The sequence below is a fragment of the Nomascus leucogenys genome, chromosome 12, assembly GCF_006542625.1.
Source record: "Nomascus leucogenys isolate Asia chromosome 12, Asia_NLE_v1, whole genome shotgun sequence".
Lineage (NCBI taxonomy): Eukaryota > Metazoa > Chordata > Mammalia > Primates > Hylobatidae > Nomascus > Nomascus leucogenys.
The window spans coordinates 106,534,703-106,550,553 of NC_044392.1; the positions used below are offsets into that span (position 1 = coordinate 106,534,703).

Consider the following 15,851-nt stretch of genomic DNA (forward strand, 5'->3'; position numbering starts at 1 on the left):
TCTGAAAACTGGTAATTTCACAGCTGATAAAACTGTTAATTAAGAAAAGCCAGGCCAGGTGCTGTGGCTCATGCTTGTCATCCTAGCACTTTGGGAGGCTGACGAGAAAGCTAGGGGGAGGATTATTTGAGGCTAGTTCAAGACCAGCCTGGGCAACATGGCAAGAACCTACAAAAAATAAAAATTAAAATCAATTAGCCAAGCATAGTGGTGAGTGACTGTAGTCCCAGCTACTTGGGAGGCTGAGGCTGGAGGATCATTTGAGCCCAAGAGTTTGTGGCTGCAGCGAGCTATGATTGCATCACTGAACTTCAGCCTGGGTGATGAAGTGAGAGCCTATCTCTTAAAAAAAAAAAAACAAAAAACAAAAAAAAAAACCTTAAAAAAGTATCTGAAGGAGAAAAAAAAAAAAACGGCCAGAAACTATTTCTTAATTATTTGGACTAAATGGCAGTTTGTTACACTTAAAAATAATAAAATGGCATTTCTTCTAAAATATGTCAAAATTGGAACGTCTTCCTAAATCAGGCTAGTGTTCCTCCACAGATGAAATTACTGAGTTTTTATTACATTGTTCCCAGGTGCTGTTATCTGACATGACTTTATTAATGAACCTTGCAGCTACGCCTTTCCTAAGACACTAGATAATTTATCCTTGGCATTTAAGGATGGTTAGTTTTTCTCTAGACGTTCACTTTTTAAAACTCATCTTTACTCAGATTATCATCATCTTTAAGCTCACCGAAGACTCAGGCCTATACTGGTAATAAATATTACACTCTGAACTAAACACTTTTTAGTTAAAAAGAAACATTCATAAATGTTAGTTCTCCTTTCCGAACAATTTTTGTTTCCCTGGATGCCTGTCAAATTTCAGCACAGAATACTTAATTTTTTTATCCATGATCACTGATATAAATTTCACCCTAGGAGACACTGAATTCCAAATAGCTAATGAGATTCCTTTTAGTTGGAGATGTGTCTATTTAGCAACTAATAAAAGGCAAGTGGATCATTTGAGGAAACAGCTCTCTGTTTGCAAGCATGCAATCATCATTATTAAAGCTAGAGTGGTTTTCCTAAGCGAATTAACACAGGAACAGAAAATCAAACACCACATGTTCTCACTTATGAGTGGGAGCTAAACACTGGGTACTGCGTTAGTCTGTTTTCATGCTGTTGATAAAGACACACGGGAGACTGGGAAGAAAAAGAGGTTTAATTGGACTTAACAGTTCCATATGGCTGTATGAATCATGGTGGGAGGTGAAAGGCACTTCTTACATGGCAGCAGCAAGAGAAAATGAGGAAAAAGCAAAAGCAGAAACCCCTGATAAATGCATCAGATCTCATGAGACTTATTCACTCTCATGAGAATAGCATGGGAAAGACCGGCTCCCGTGATTCAATTACCTCCCCCAGCTCCCTCCCACAACATGTGGGAATTCTGGGAGATACAATTCAAGTTGAGATTTGGTGGGGGCACAGCCAAACCATGTCATTCCATCCCTGGCCCGTCCAAATTCATGTCCTCACATTTCAAAACCAACTATGCCTTCCCAATAGTCCCCCAAAGTCATAACTCATTTCAGCATTAACCCAAAAGTCCACAGTCCAAAGTCTCATCTGAGACAAGGCAAGTCTATTCCACCTATGAGCCTATAAAATCAAAAGCAAGTTAGGTACTTCCTAGATACAATGAGGGTACAGGTATTGGGTAATACAGCCATTCCAAATGGGAGAAATTGGCCAAAACAAAGGGGTTACAGGGCCCATGCAAGTCCAAAATCCAGCAGGGCAACTTTAAAGCTCCCAAATGATCTTCTTTTATTCCAGGTCTCAGATCCAGGTTATGCTGATAAAAGAGGGGGGTTCCCATGGTCTTGGGCAGCTCCACCCCTGTGACTTTGCAGGGTACAGCCTCCCTCCCAGCTGCTTTCATGGGCTGGCATTGAGTGTCTGCAGCTTTTCCAGGCGCATGGTTCAAGCTGTCAGTGCATCTACCATTCTGGAATCTGGAGGATGGTGACCCTCTTCTCACAGCTCCACTAGGCAGTGCCCCACTAGGGACTCTGTGTGGAGGCTCAGACCCCACATTTTGCTTCCACACTGCCCTAGCAGAGGTTCTCCGTGAGGGCCCCGCCCCTGCAGCAAACTTTCACCTGGCCATCCAGGCATTTCCATCCATCTTCTGAAATCTGGGTGGAGGTTCCCAAACCTCACCTCTTGACTTCTGTGCACCCGCAGGCTCAACACCATGTGGAAGCTGCCAAAGCCTGGGGCTTCCACCTTCTGAAGCCACAGCCCAAGCTGGATGTTGGCACCTTTGAGCCACGGTTGGAGCAGCTGGGACACAGGGCACCAAGTCCCTAAGCTGCACACACAGAGTGACCCTGGGCCCAGCCCATGAAACCGCTTTTTTTCTCCTGGGCCTCCAAGCCTGTGATGAGAGGGGCTGCAGTGAAGGTCTCTGATGTGGTTTGAAGACATTTTCCCCATGGTCTTGGGGAGTAACATTAGGCTCCTTGCTACTTATGCAAACTTCTGCAGCCGGCTTGAATTTCTCCCCAGAAAATGGGTTTTTCTTTTCTATTGCATAGTCAGGCTGCAAATTTTCTGAACTTCAATGTTCTGTTTCCCTTTTAAAACTGAATGCCTTTAACAGCACCCAAATCACCTGTTGAATGCTTTGCTGCTTAGAAATTTCTTCTACCAGATACCCTAAATCATCTTTTGAGTTCAAAGTTCCACAAATCTCTAGGGCAGGGGCAAAATGCTGCCAGTCTGTTTGCTAAAATATAACAAGAGTCACCTTTCCTCTAGTTCCTAACAAGTTCCTCATCTCCATCTGAGACCACCTCAGCCTTGATTTTATTGTCCATATCACTATCAGCATTTTGGGCAAAGCCATTCAGCAAGTCTCTAGGAAGTTCCAAATTTCCCACATTTTCCTGTCTTCTTCTGAGCCCTCCCAACTGTTCCAATTTCTGCCTATTACCCAGTTCCAAAGTTGCTTCCACATTTTCGGGTATCTTTTAAGCAATGCCCCACTCTACTGGTACCGACTTACTGTATTAATCCATTTTCATGGTAATGATAAAGACATACCCAAGACTAGGAAGAAAAAGAGGTTTAATTGGACTTACAGTTCCACATGGCTGGTAAGGCCTCAGAATCATGGTGGGAGGCAAAAGGCTCTTCTCACATAGTGGTGGCAAGAGAAAACGAGGAAGAAGCAAAAGCGGAAACCTCTGATAAACGCATCAGATCTCGTGAGACTTACTATTACGAGAAAAGCATGGGAAAGACCAGCCCCCATGATTCAATTACCTCCCCCTGGGTCCCTCCCACAACACGTGGGAATTTTGGGAGACACAATTCAAATTGAGATCTGGTGGGGATGCAGCCAAACCATATCAGGTACTCATGGACATAAAGATGGCAACAATAGACACTGGGGACCACACTAGAGTGCGGAGGAAGGTAGGAGGGCAAGGGTTGGAAAACTAATTATTGGTAACTATGCTCAGCACCTGGGTGACAGGATCAATTATACCCCAAACCTCAGTACCACGCAATATATCCAGGTAACAAACATGCACATGTGCCCCTGAATGTAAAATAAAAGTTGAAATTATTTTATAAAACAAAAACTAAAGTGGCTTGAATATCATGCAAATAATCAGATTAAAAACATGTAAAATAGACATAATAAGTCCACTGTAGCCACTGATGGTTAGCTTTTAAATCATTCATTCACATGCTAAAGAATAATGAAAGTTGAGCTTACGTTCCAAGTTTGGTTTGTTGTAGCCTTGTATCTCATTTCACAGGAAATCTTTTCAATTGTTGTTTGACTATCCCAATAAATTATGGTCTTGGGCACTGTAGCATTTATAGTCTCAGCCCTGGAAATGATGGATGCAGAAGGTATCACTAGAAAAAAAAAAAAAAAGACCTGGCTGTTTAAAACTTGCCTAGGGAGAAACTGGCACCTTTTCATCAATATCTAGACATGAGAAAGCTCAAAGTGAAAAAATAAAATTCATCATCTAATGAACAATTAATGAACATTTTCTTATTCGGTAATTTTTATATAGAAGAAAACTGCTGTTAAGGAAAATTCTATTCAGCCCATTCCCCATTAAAAAAACAAAAAACTGAACTCTAGTAGTCCTGTCTTCCCCCACCTTCCACTCCCTTATAATCCCAACTAGTAAAATTCCAGAGCATAGCCTTGTTAACAAAAGAGTATAAAAATGAGATAAAGGGGCTACCCCTCTTCCCTGCATCTGTTCAGGGAGAGATGATACGCCCCCAAATTTAGTTCAGATGATCAGATTTGAAAAGATGTTAAATTGGGCCAGGTGTGGTGATGTGTGCCTGAAATTCCAACTACTCAGGAGGCTGAGATGGGAGGGTCACTTGAGCGCAGGAGTTCAAGGTTGCAGTGAGCCATGATGGTGCAACTGTACTCCACTCTGGACGACGGCATGAGAGCTTGTCTCAAAAAAAAGAAAGAAAGAAAGGCTGGATGTGGTGGCTCATGTCTGTATTCCCAGAATTTTGGGAGGCCGAGGCGGGCAGATCACTTAAGGTCGGGAGTTTGAGACCAGCCTGGCCGTCATGGCAAAACCCTGTCTCTACTAAAAATAGAAAAAATTAGCCCGGCGTGGAGGAGCCTGCCAATCCCAGCTACTCAGGAGGCTGAGGCAGGAAGATCGCTTGAACCCGGGAGGCAGAGGTTACAGTGAGCTGAGATCATGCCACTGCACTCCAGCCTGGGTGGCAGAGTGAGACTCTGTCAAAAAAGAAAGAAAGGAAAAGAAGGGAGAAAGGAAAAGAGAAAGAAAGGAAGAGACAGAAAGAAAGAGAGAAAGAAAGGAAGAGACAGAAAGAAAGAGAGAAAGAGAGAAAGAGAGAGAGAGAAAGAAAGAGAAAAAGAGAGAAGAAAGAAAAAAAGAAGTTCAATTCAGATCTTTTATCACAATAATCTTCTCCTTCTCTTGTATATTAGGGAAGCGTATGAATATTTATATCTATTGTTAACTTGTTTTGTTCTCCATTAAAATAAATCTGTCCTTCCTTGAAACTTTCATTTGAAGAAAGCAGATCTCATAAGACTCTAAGGCTTTGTAAATTGTTGGCATGTTCTATAATAATAACCTTCAAGGGAGGAACTGAAATTCTGATTGGTTATTTTATTAGTTGTTTTGTTATAGTAGGAGGTATATAGTTGGAATCTCTATGTTTCTAAACTGTGTAAATACTTGTAAGTTTGTTTTGTCTGAACAGAATAGAATCATTAACACTTTCCATTTCTCCCCTAAGGAACAATGAAAACCTATGACTTTGCTAGCTGCACTATTTAACAAAGAACTCAAAGGCCTGTAGGCATGGTTTTAGAGACCACTATTACAGGTTAATATTCTCTATGAATTGGTTTATTTTCATTCATTCTAGGTTTATAAAGCTTTCTTTCAGAAAATTATTGTTCTACTACAATGACTATTATACTATTATTATCTAAAATTATGTGCAAAGGTAGATGATTTACAGAGAAAAATAAAAATTAAGGAATTGCTTTCTAGTAGCACACTCCTATAATAAAATTTTGGGAGCTACACCTGGTGTAGAAGTAGCAGCAGCCTTAATTTAGTTAACAAGCTTACTGTACTCAACTTTTATCGTCTGAATTCCATAGCTGATTTCCTTTTGCTAGTGCAAGCTTCTTGTAATAAGAATCAGTATTCAGGCTGGATGCAGGGGCTCACGCCTGTAATCCCAACACTTTGGGGAGGACGAGGTGGGCAGATCATTTGAGGTCAGGAGTTCAAGACCAGCCTGGCCAACACAGCGAAACCCCTGTATCTATTAAAAATACAAAACTTAGCCAGGTATTGTGGCAGATGCTTGTAATCCCAGCTACTTGGGAGGCTGAAGCACAAGAATCACTTGAATCCAAGAAGCAGAGGTTGCAGTGAGCTGAGATCATGCCACTGTACTCCAGCCTGGGTGACAGAGCAAGACTCTGCCCAACCCCAACCCCGAAACAAAAAAAAATCAGTATTGAGATTCTTGAGTCAAGGGCGTGGATCCCTGGGGCTCTGAAATTGCTTAGGACCATTTTAAGCACCCTCAAGGCCATAAATTTCCCACCTCCTCCTGTCACCCACCTCCACCTCTGAGTTCGGCTTGGCCACTGTTACAGCAGCACAAGCATTCTAGGACCCTTTTGGCAAAAGAATTATTCTGAGGAGAAAGTAAAAATCTGTTTAGTCTTATGAGAAATGCAGATAGCACAGTAAGAATCACAGCATAAAGCAGGTCAGTGCAATCCAGATTTAAGTCTTTAGGTTTGAATGAATTCATATTTTTGCAAACTGGCATTTATTATGTAATACATACTTGAATATTTAGTTTGTTACACAAGACTCACATGTTGAAATTTTATTCTTACTGATTAGGTTTCACATATTTCCACCAGATCATACATTTTAAAAAAGTATCAGGAGGTTGAGGCAGGCTGATCACGAGGTCAGGAGATCGAGACCATCCTGGTTAACACGGTGAAACCCCGTTTCTACTAAAAATACAAAAAATTAGCTGGCCTGGTGGCGGGCGCCTGTAGTCCCAGCTACTTTGGAGGCTGAGGCAGGAGAATGGCGTGAACCCGGGAGGCAGAGCTTGCAGTGAGCCAAGATCACGCCACTGCACTCCAGCCTGGGCGACAGAGCAAGACTCCGTCTCAAAAAAAAAAAAAAAGTATCAATTTCATTATAGATGTCATATTTTTAAATTCTACTAGTATTGAAATAAAAGCACGATTATAGCCTTTTAGCATCTTTCCAACACATATTTATCCACATTTATATAATGGGGAGAATTAATATTCAAAATGGCAGGCAGAAAGCACAGCACTGTGTGTACCCGAATTTATTTCCCTACAAGAGAAATTAAAAGCACTCCTCTCATATGCTTTTTTGGCAAGTGTTACTGTGCCACTAACTCTGCCCTGCCATTCAGCATAACCTCCTAATGTAACTAAAGCCCAGCCCGTAGCTGCCGTGTGGAAATTGTTCCCAGGACAGTCTTCTGTTCTCAGTGGCATAGAACAGTTCATTTACCTAATTTGCATTGTCTCATTCTTAAAGTGTTACCGTGAAGGTGGCTCATCTGTTAATAATCTGGTGGTTTTGTTGGCTGGGGCCTCCTACACAATTAATCTGTATTTTTCAACCTGAGTTTCTGAGTACATTTTGGGATAATGAAAAGGCAAGGAAAGGAATAGAGACAAAAGGGGAGGAAGAGGTGGAGAAGGAGGAGGGTGGAGGAAGAGGAGGAGGGAAAAAGAAAGAAGGAGAAGAAGGAAAAGGAACAACAACTCCAAACTCCTAGTTCCCAGTGTGAGAAGTCAGTCTGGAAGTAGAGGCCAGATGGGATTTTTTCCTTTGTGGGAGGTGGGGTGGTGGTAAACTATGGCAAGTCAGCATGTCTGGGATGAAATCTGGCTTTCCTCATTACTAGCTAAGTGACTCTGTGCAAATTATTTTATCACTTCTTCATCTGTAAGATGGGGACAGTAGTACCATGTATGGTTGTTTCCAGAATGAAATGTGATGTGCATGAGAGGTGTCTGGAACACAGGAGGTGCTAAATAACTGGATGCAATGATATTAAGATAGATCAGAATGATAATAATAAGAAAAGTATTATTATTATTATAATTTAGTTCCTAAAAATTGCACTGCTAAAATGATACTGGTCATGATAGCCTTTAAACATCATTAATTCATTGAGGGGCATCTATTATAAGAAAAGGGTATATTACTGCATTCTACCTCAAAATGTAAATTTACAAAAATGTATAGAGCATAGTCAAGAGAACTGTAACTCCAAGGATATACAATAAAATGGAGTAATTGTCCATGATCATATTCAACAGACTGTGTTTTCAAATCTAATATTCAGGCCGGTCATGGTGGCTCACGCCTGAAATCCCAGCATTTTGTGAGGCCAAGGCAGGAGGATCGCTTGAGCCAAAGAGTTCAAGACGAGTTTGGGCAACAAAATGAGACTCTGTCTCTAAACGAGATTTTAAAAAATTAGCCAGGCACTGTAGCATGTGGCCTGTCGTCCCAGCTACCTGAGAGGCTAAGGCAGGAGGACCCCCTGAATTAAATGTTCCCTGCCTCTGTGATCTCAAATTTTTTTAATGCCATCAAACCTCAGTTTTCTAATATACAAACTATAATCTTATCTACAAAATAGGGTTAAATGATGTATGTGAAAAGCTGTTAGCTGGCAGTGGCTCACGCCTGTAATCCTAACACTTTGGGAGGCTGAGGTGGGAGGATTGCCTGAACTCAGGAGTTTGAGACCAGCCTGGCCAACATAGCAAACTCTACTAAAAATACAAAAATCAGCCAGGCGTGGTGGCGCACACCTGTAGTCCCAGTTACTAGGGAGGCTGAGGCAGGAGAATCGCTTGAAGCCAGGAGGCGGAGGCTGCAGTGAGCTGAGATCGTGCCACTGCATTCCAGCCTGGGCCACAGAGTGAGACTCTGCCTCCAAAAAAGAAAAAGTAGTTAGCACATAAGAAAGTGCTCAATAAATGTTAGCTTATTGAAACAGTCTTTAATTATAACAACAGGAATCATTGGTACTGGGATCTCTAAAGAGAGGATGATTCAGACTTGGTGTCGTTTGGCTGAACTGTGGTTTTAGGACTTGGATGTCGTTGTAAAAGGCTCAAGGGTAATTACTTTTCGGAATTTATCTTAAGGAAACAATCAAAAACTATGCTAAAATTTAGCCACAAAGTTGTTCATGGCAATACAGTTTATATGGTTAAAAACTGAAAACAGTGTTAATCTCCAATAATAGGGACTAAACTGCTATATATTCAGACAACATTAAAAATAAAACTATAGATTAATAGAAATGTTTATTACTAATATATAAATATAAATAGGCAGGGTATAAAAATATCTGAAACAAAAACTATTAATGTTTGTTAAATCTGGCTGATGAACATAGAGAGGTGTACATAATTCTCTGCAATTTTCTATGTATTTTAGAAAACTTTTCAAAATAAAAACAAACAAAGAGCCTTACATAAGTCCCCAAGTAGTGTATAGAGTACACGACCTTACCATGCTGTACTTTTCACAACATTAGACTCAGCAAACTTTACCATGATCATTGTGGCTTTTTTTTTTTTTTTTTTGTCTTCCCTAGTAGATTGTAAGTTACTTCAGGGCAGGCACCTTGTCTATCTTATTCATTCTAGCCTTTAGAACAATGCTTGAAAATAAGAAGTTTCCAATAAATATTTGTAAAAACACATACATGGATTTTTCTTTTCTTTTTTTTTTTTTTTGATGGAGTTTTGCTCTGTTGCCCAGGCTGGAGCGCAGTGGCACAATCTTGGCTCACTGCAACCTCTGCCTCCCGGGTTCAAGCAATTCTCCTGCCTCAGCCTCCCGAGTAGCTGGGACTACAGGTGCCCACCACCATGCCTGGCTAATTTTTTTTTTTTTTGTATTTTTAGTAGAGACAGGGTTTCACCATGTTAACCAGGCTGGTCTCAAAATCCTGACCTCAAGTGATCGCCCACCTCGACCTCCCAAAATGCTGGGATTACAGGCGTGAGCGACCAGGCCCGGCCACATACAGCAATTTAGAAATAAGACTAGAAGGATATACAACAAAATGGCAGCAGCACTGCTCATCTCTAAGTTGCCTTGGGCAGGTAGAATTACGGGTAATTTCTGTTTCTTTTATCACACTCTGCAGGAACTTTAGGGGAACTTCTTTCAGATCTAGACCTCATTTGACTAGGTCGGCACAAACTGGTTATTATTAAAGACATTACAGAATTTCTTATTCTTTACCTATGTCATCCAGGTGAATTTGCAGTTGTTTTGACTCTTCCATGCCTAGTGCGTTTGCTGCTTGGACCCAAACCAAGTACTTCTTGCCACCTTGTAATGAATCAGTGGAGATGTTAATATAGCTTGAGGTGAGATACTGTTGCTCTTCTTCTGTCTCTAAACTTAAAACAAAAAAAAAAGATAATCATAAATTGTATTTAGTTTGAATTAATTGACCGGGCATAGTGGCTCACACCTGTAATCCTAGCACTTTGGGAGACCAAGGGGGGTGGGGTGGATCACCTGAGGTCAGGTGTTGGAGACCAGCCTGGCCAACATGGTGAAACCCTGTCTCTATTAAAAAAATACAAAAATTGGTGGCATGTGCCTGTAATCCCAGTTACTTGGGAGGCTGAGGCAGGAGAATTGCTGGAACCTGGGAGGCAGAGGCTGCAGTGAGCCAAGGTCACACCATTGCACTCCAGCTTGGGCGACAGAGTGAGACTCTGTCTCAAAAAAAAAAAAAAAAGTTTGAATTAATTATTCCAGATTTTTAAAATGTTACCTTTTTAAAAAAAATTAACATTTATGGCTCACGCCTGTAATCCCAGCACTGTGGGAGGCTGAGGCGGGCGGATCTCAAGGTCAGGAGATCGAGACCATCCTGGCTAACATGGTGAAACCCCGTCTCTACCAAAAATACAAAAAAATTAGCCGGCCCTGGTGGCGGACGCCTGTAGTCCCAGCTACTCGGGAGGCTGAGGCAGGAGAATGGCGTGAACCTGGGAGGTGGAGCTTGCAGTGAGCCGAGATCACACCACTGCACTCCAGCCTGGGCAACAGAGCGAGACTCTGTCTCAAAAAAAAAAGAAAATTAAAATTTAATTTTCTAAACAGTAGAGACAGGGTCTTGCTGTGTTGCTCAGGCTGGTCTCGAACTCCTGGACTCAAGCAATCCATGCATTTCAGCCTTCTAAAGTGCTAGGATTACAGGCATGAGCCACTGTGCCTGGACAAAATTGCTACCTTTTTAAGCCTGCTTTCAAACATGCAGCCATTTACTGAAAAATATTTCAAAATTTATTTTATTTTCAGAATTTTAAAAAGTAAATTCAAATCTGACAAGGGCCACAGTATGACTTTGATGGGCCCTGAACACTTCTGCCTTCATGGACCCTTTCCTCCATTAAAACAAATGAGCATGTATATCATATAAATATATAAAACACACATAAATACACACACATACATAGATGTATACATACACATGCTGTATACATGCATACACATGAACATAACAAGTTATTTTTGTCTTCTGATTTTAAGTAAAATAAACATTTTCATGGACTCCTAGAACTATTGTGGGCCCTAGCCACCGTGCCTACTGTGCCTGTTAGTGTAGTCGGCACTGGACACAGCTCGGAATAGCCAGAATAGCTGCCTTGGGAAAGGAGCACTGCGTTCTGGTTCAGTGTAAGGACTGTGAAGTCAGACATTTCTATTAGGATATAGGGTGAGGGTGGAGTGGTGGGGAGGAGTCAGGATCGGGTGAGAGATTGCGATGGGGTAGGGGAAGGCCAACCCCCTGGACAGAGACAACCAGCATGTTCTGAAACAAATACATGAAACAACATGACATTTCTGAGAAGATTCAACAAGTGCAATAGCCTGGATCCTGAAAATGCAAGAAGAAACTTGCAGTGGAGCAGGCCTGTCAGAAGACCTTCCATGAGCTACCGATGGATCAGGGCTGTATCACGTAAGTGACAGAAAGAGAGTGCATATAGTGAGATTCACACTATTTTGAGGGTGTCTGGGGCTGTCTAGACCCAGATTGGTGGGAGATGAAAGTGGTGGTAGCGGAAAAATCAAAAGGCTATATAATAATCCAGAATTGGATGATTAGTCTGAAGTACGTGGAAGCCAGTGGGGGTGGATATGAAGGATTTTGAGACAGGGTCTGGCTCTGTCACCCAGGCTGGCATGTGGTGAGGCCGTCTTGACTCACTGCAACTTTGACCTCCTGGGCTCAAGCAATCCTCCTACCCCAGCCTCCTGAGTAGCCGGGACCACAAGCATGTACTACCATGCCCAATTAATTTTTGTATTTTGTGTAGAGATGGGGTTTTCCCATGATACCCAGACTAGTCTCCAACTCCTGAGCTCAAGCAATCTGCCTGCTTTGGCCTCCCAAAGTGCTGGGATTACAGGCATGAGCCACCTCGCCCAACGCATGAAGGATTTTGAGTGTAGAACTGACTGGACCTAATGACAGGTTTGATGAGAGGAAAGGGAGTCATGCGTTGTGGAAGAGGATGGAAAAGATAAAGAAGAAAGATCTAGTTTAGAACAGGGGAATAGAGAGGGCTATTAAGTATCATTTCAAAGCATATCTATCTAAGTTTTTATAACTGAATGAGAATCTCCAAGAAGCCCAATAAACTTGGTAGAATTCCAAATGATATATGTTAATGCCAAAGTTTCCAACTGTATTCATTGGCTTTGGACAGAAAGTTCGAGCCTCTGTTTCTAAATCTCTACCCCTAAATAATCACACGGTGTTTTTAGTGGATGAGGGTTGGAGACAGTGGTGAAAGGAGTGCTGGAGAATGCTTCTTTGCTCCTCTGATTTCTGTGAAGAGATTTGATATTGTTTCCATCCTCATCCTCTCCAAATCTCATTCGAAATGTAATCACCAGTGTTGGAGGTGAGGACTTGGGGGGCAGACCCTTCATAAATGGCTTGCTGCCCTCCTGGCAGTAATGAGTGACTTCTCCTTCTGAGTTCAGGCAGATCTGGTTATTTTAGAGAGTGTGGCACATCCCCCCTCCCTCTGTCTCATTCACAATCTTCCTGGACAGCCCGCAGAACTGTGAGTTGAAATAAAACTCTTTTCTTCATAAATTACCGAGCCTCGGGTATTTCTTTTCTTTGCTTTGCTTTTTTTCTTATTTATTTATTTTTTTTTGAGACAGGGTCTCACTCTGTCACCCAGGCTGGAGTGCAGTGGTGTGACCAGAGCTCACTGCAGTCTTGACCTCCCAGGTTCAGGAGATCCTCCCACCTCAGCCTCCTGAGTAGCTGGGACTACAGGCAGGCACCACCACTCTCAGCTAATTTTTTGTAGAGACAGGGTTTCACCACATTGCCCAGGCCGGTCTCGAGCTCTGAGCTCAAGTGATCCTCTAGCCTTGGCCTCCCAAAGTTCAGGGATTACAGGTGTGAGCCACCACACCTGGTCTAGATATTTCTTTATAGCAAGGCAAGAATGGACTAACACAGGAGTGTCCTCAAATCTCCTAGCCTCTTGTCCCACCCCTTGTTCACTCATTCTTCTGCAGAGATGAATAGGGACCCCCTCAGACTCCAAAACACAACATAATCTGTAATCAGATTCACTTGTAACATGGAAATATTTTCACTAGAATTTCCTCAGTTCCCATTTCTCGAGCCCTTTGAACTACCTACTCCATTATTTCATGTTCTTAAGCTTCTCAGATTTTCTACCTCCTTAGTAACTACATCCAACTTATTCCCACTTGGTCTTTAGTCCTTTTATTGTGATCTTTGCCTTTACTTTTCGTTGAAACTGCTCTTTTAAAATGGTGTCCTTTACGAGGCGAAGTCCTCTGAATCCTCATTTAAGCATTTATCCCTCTTGATTGGTTATAATTCTCACTTCCCTTGCCACCCAAAGCCTGTCTTCTGGGTTAGAGGGCCTTCCTCCCTCACAGCTGCTTAGTGACATGTCCCCCTCCAGACTTCCACCTGGGTTTCTCTCCCCACTCTCTGAGTTCACTCACATTGAAGGTCAGCCCTGGCGCTTGCCTTTTCCCTGACTCCTTTTTCTGGGCTTGCTCCCTTCCCAGCTTCAACTGCTGTTTCACATGTGTGTCTCCCACATACCTGTGTCCTCACTGGGAGCTTCATTTTGATGTCTGACTGGAACCAGAACTATAGAAACTGACAACTAAATTATTTTTCCATGCAAATCAGCACTTCTTGCCAGTATCTTCATTGCTGTCAAAGGCAAGTAGTCCACCTTTCTCAGTTTGCCATTTTTAACAACTTTCTCTTCGTCACCTTTAAGAGCCAACCAATTACTAAAGAAGGTTAAGCATTTTTTAAGCGTTAAAATATGATTTTCTTATGTTATCTTTTTTCCCTGTTTTGATAGCTATGGCAATGGTTTAGGTATTTATTACCTGTTTGGTGTATTACTTTCAGACTCCTAAGTTAATTGCATTACATCGTGAAACTTAACTTGATGTAGATATACTACTTTAGAAGGAAAATAACCTTGAAATCTGAACAATGCTGGAAAGCCAAGTAGCCTACATTCTCGTTTTATTCTATTTTTTAGAGACTGGGTCTCACTCTGTCACCCAGGTTTGAGTGCAGTGGCACAATCATAGCTCACTGCAGCCTTGACTTCCTGGGCTCAAGTGATCCTCCCACCTCAGCCTCCTGAGTAGCTGGGATTGCAGGCATGTGCAACCAGTCCCAACTAATTTTTTTATTTAAAATAATTTTTTTAAAGAGATGCAGCCTCGCTATGTTGCTCAGGCTGGTCTCAAACTCTTGGCCTCAAGGAATCCTCCCACGTGAAGATTACAAGCACGAGGCACTGTGCTCAGCCATACACATTCTTATTTGTATCAAATGGAAATACTTCACAAATTTGCATGCCGTCTTTGATCAGGAGTCATGCCATCTTCTTTGTCCTGTTCCAATTATAGTGTTTGCGCTGTTGAGGCAGACTCTAACCTGATTTTGTAAATCTGATACCATCAACTGCCCTCTCTCTCAGGGGACTGCCTTGATTGGATTTGTGGAGAAGACAGATCTTAAAAATCACTGTCCCTCCACCAAGGCTCCACCAAGTCCTGTTACTACTATATATCTTTTCAGCAACTCCTAAATTTTTCTAGCCCCAAAATATCCCACCAGGATTAAACTTGCCAGACACTTACATCTTTTGGAATCTAAGAAACATGCTTGCTGAGACACAGAAAAAAGGCACCAGCCTTATGCTATTAATACCAAGCAATAAGCACGTGTGCATCTAAGTACTACAGAAATTCTATATTTTATGTAATTTATATAAACTTATTGCTACTGTCAGAACAAGACAACCTCAGCAAGTGGTCAAGGAATTGCTCTAAGGCTGACAACCATCGGAGGGGTGAGGAGCAACTCCTCCTGTTCAGCTCAGGTTTTTCAGTTCCAGTGTATTTTTTCTGCGTTCCCTCTTTCCTCATACCAGCGTGAGATCACTATGAACACCATGAGAGGACTAGGAGGATATGTCATGGCGACTAAAATCACAGGGCTTGGGTTTCAGAGACAGACCTACCTTCAAATCCCAGCTCTGCCCCTTGATAAGTTGTAAGACTTGGAGCAAGTTACTTAAGCTCTATACAGTTCAGTTTACTCATCCTTAGTATAGGAATGGTAACATTGTTATCATGAGTTAATGAAATAAGAAACAGAGTAGATGGCTTCCCACACAATGAAGGACTCATTAAACAACAATTATTCTGAATTAAGAGATACTGGCTGAGGCCAGGCATGGTGGCTGACACCTGTAATCCCAGCACTTTGGGAGGCCGAGGCAGGCAGATCACTTGAGGTCAGGAGTTTGAGACTAGCCTGGCCAATGTGGTGAAATCCTGTCTCTACTAAAAATACAAAAATTAGCCAGGCGCGGTGGCCGGCACCTGTCCTCCCAGCTCCTCGGGAGGCTGAGGGTGGCTTCAGCCCAGCAGATGGAGGCTGCAGTGAGTCAACGTTGCACCACTGCACTCCAGCCTGGATGACAGAGTGAGACTATGTGTCCATTAAAAAAAAAAAAAAAGATACTTATGATATGTGACTTTGACACATTCTAAAGAATACAAATGAAACTTTTAAAATTGCTGTATTTCTTACCAGTGAAATTTCTCTTATATCACTGTATCTTAAGTTAAATTATG

At 42.0% G+C, this 15,851-nt stretch overlaps 1 protein-coding gene and 1 non-coding gene across 2 annotated transcripts in view; both read right to left on the bottom strand.

Moving 5' to 3' along the window:
- The window catches only part of IL23R (interleukin 23 receptor), an 88,801-nt gene that overhangs the window by 47,282 nt on the left and 25,668 nt on the right, over positions 1-15,851 (bottom strand). Inside the window, exons 5-6 of the mRNA XM_003260162.2 lie at positions 9,897-10,057; positions 3,791-3,936 (exon numbers count right to left, since the gene is read on the bottom strand). Coding sequence (XP_003260210.2) covers positions 3,791-3,936; positions 9,897-10,057 — 307 coding nt within the window. The remainder of the gene's footprint in view (positions 1-3,790; positions 3,937-9,896; positions 10,058-15,851) is intronic.
- On the bottom strand, positions 14,534-14,637 carry LOC115837746. Its single transcript, XR_004032801.1, has one exon. It is a non-coding gene; the product is annotated as a U6 spliceosomal RNA (small nuclear RNA).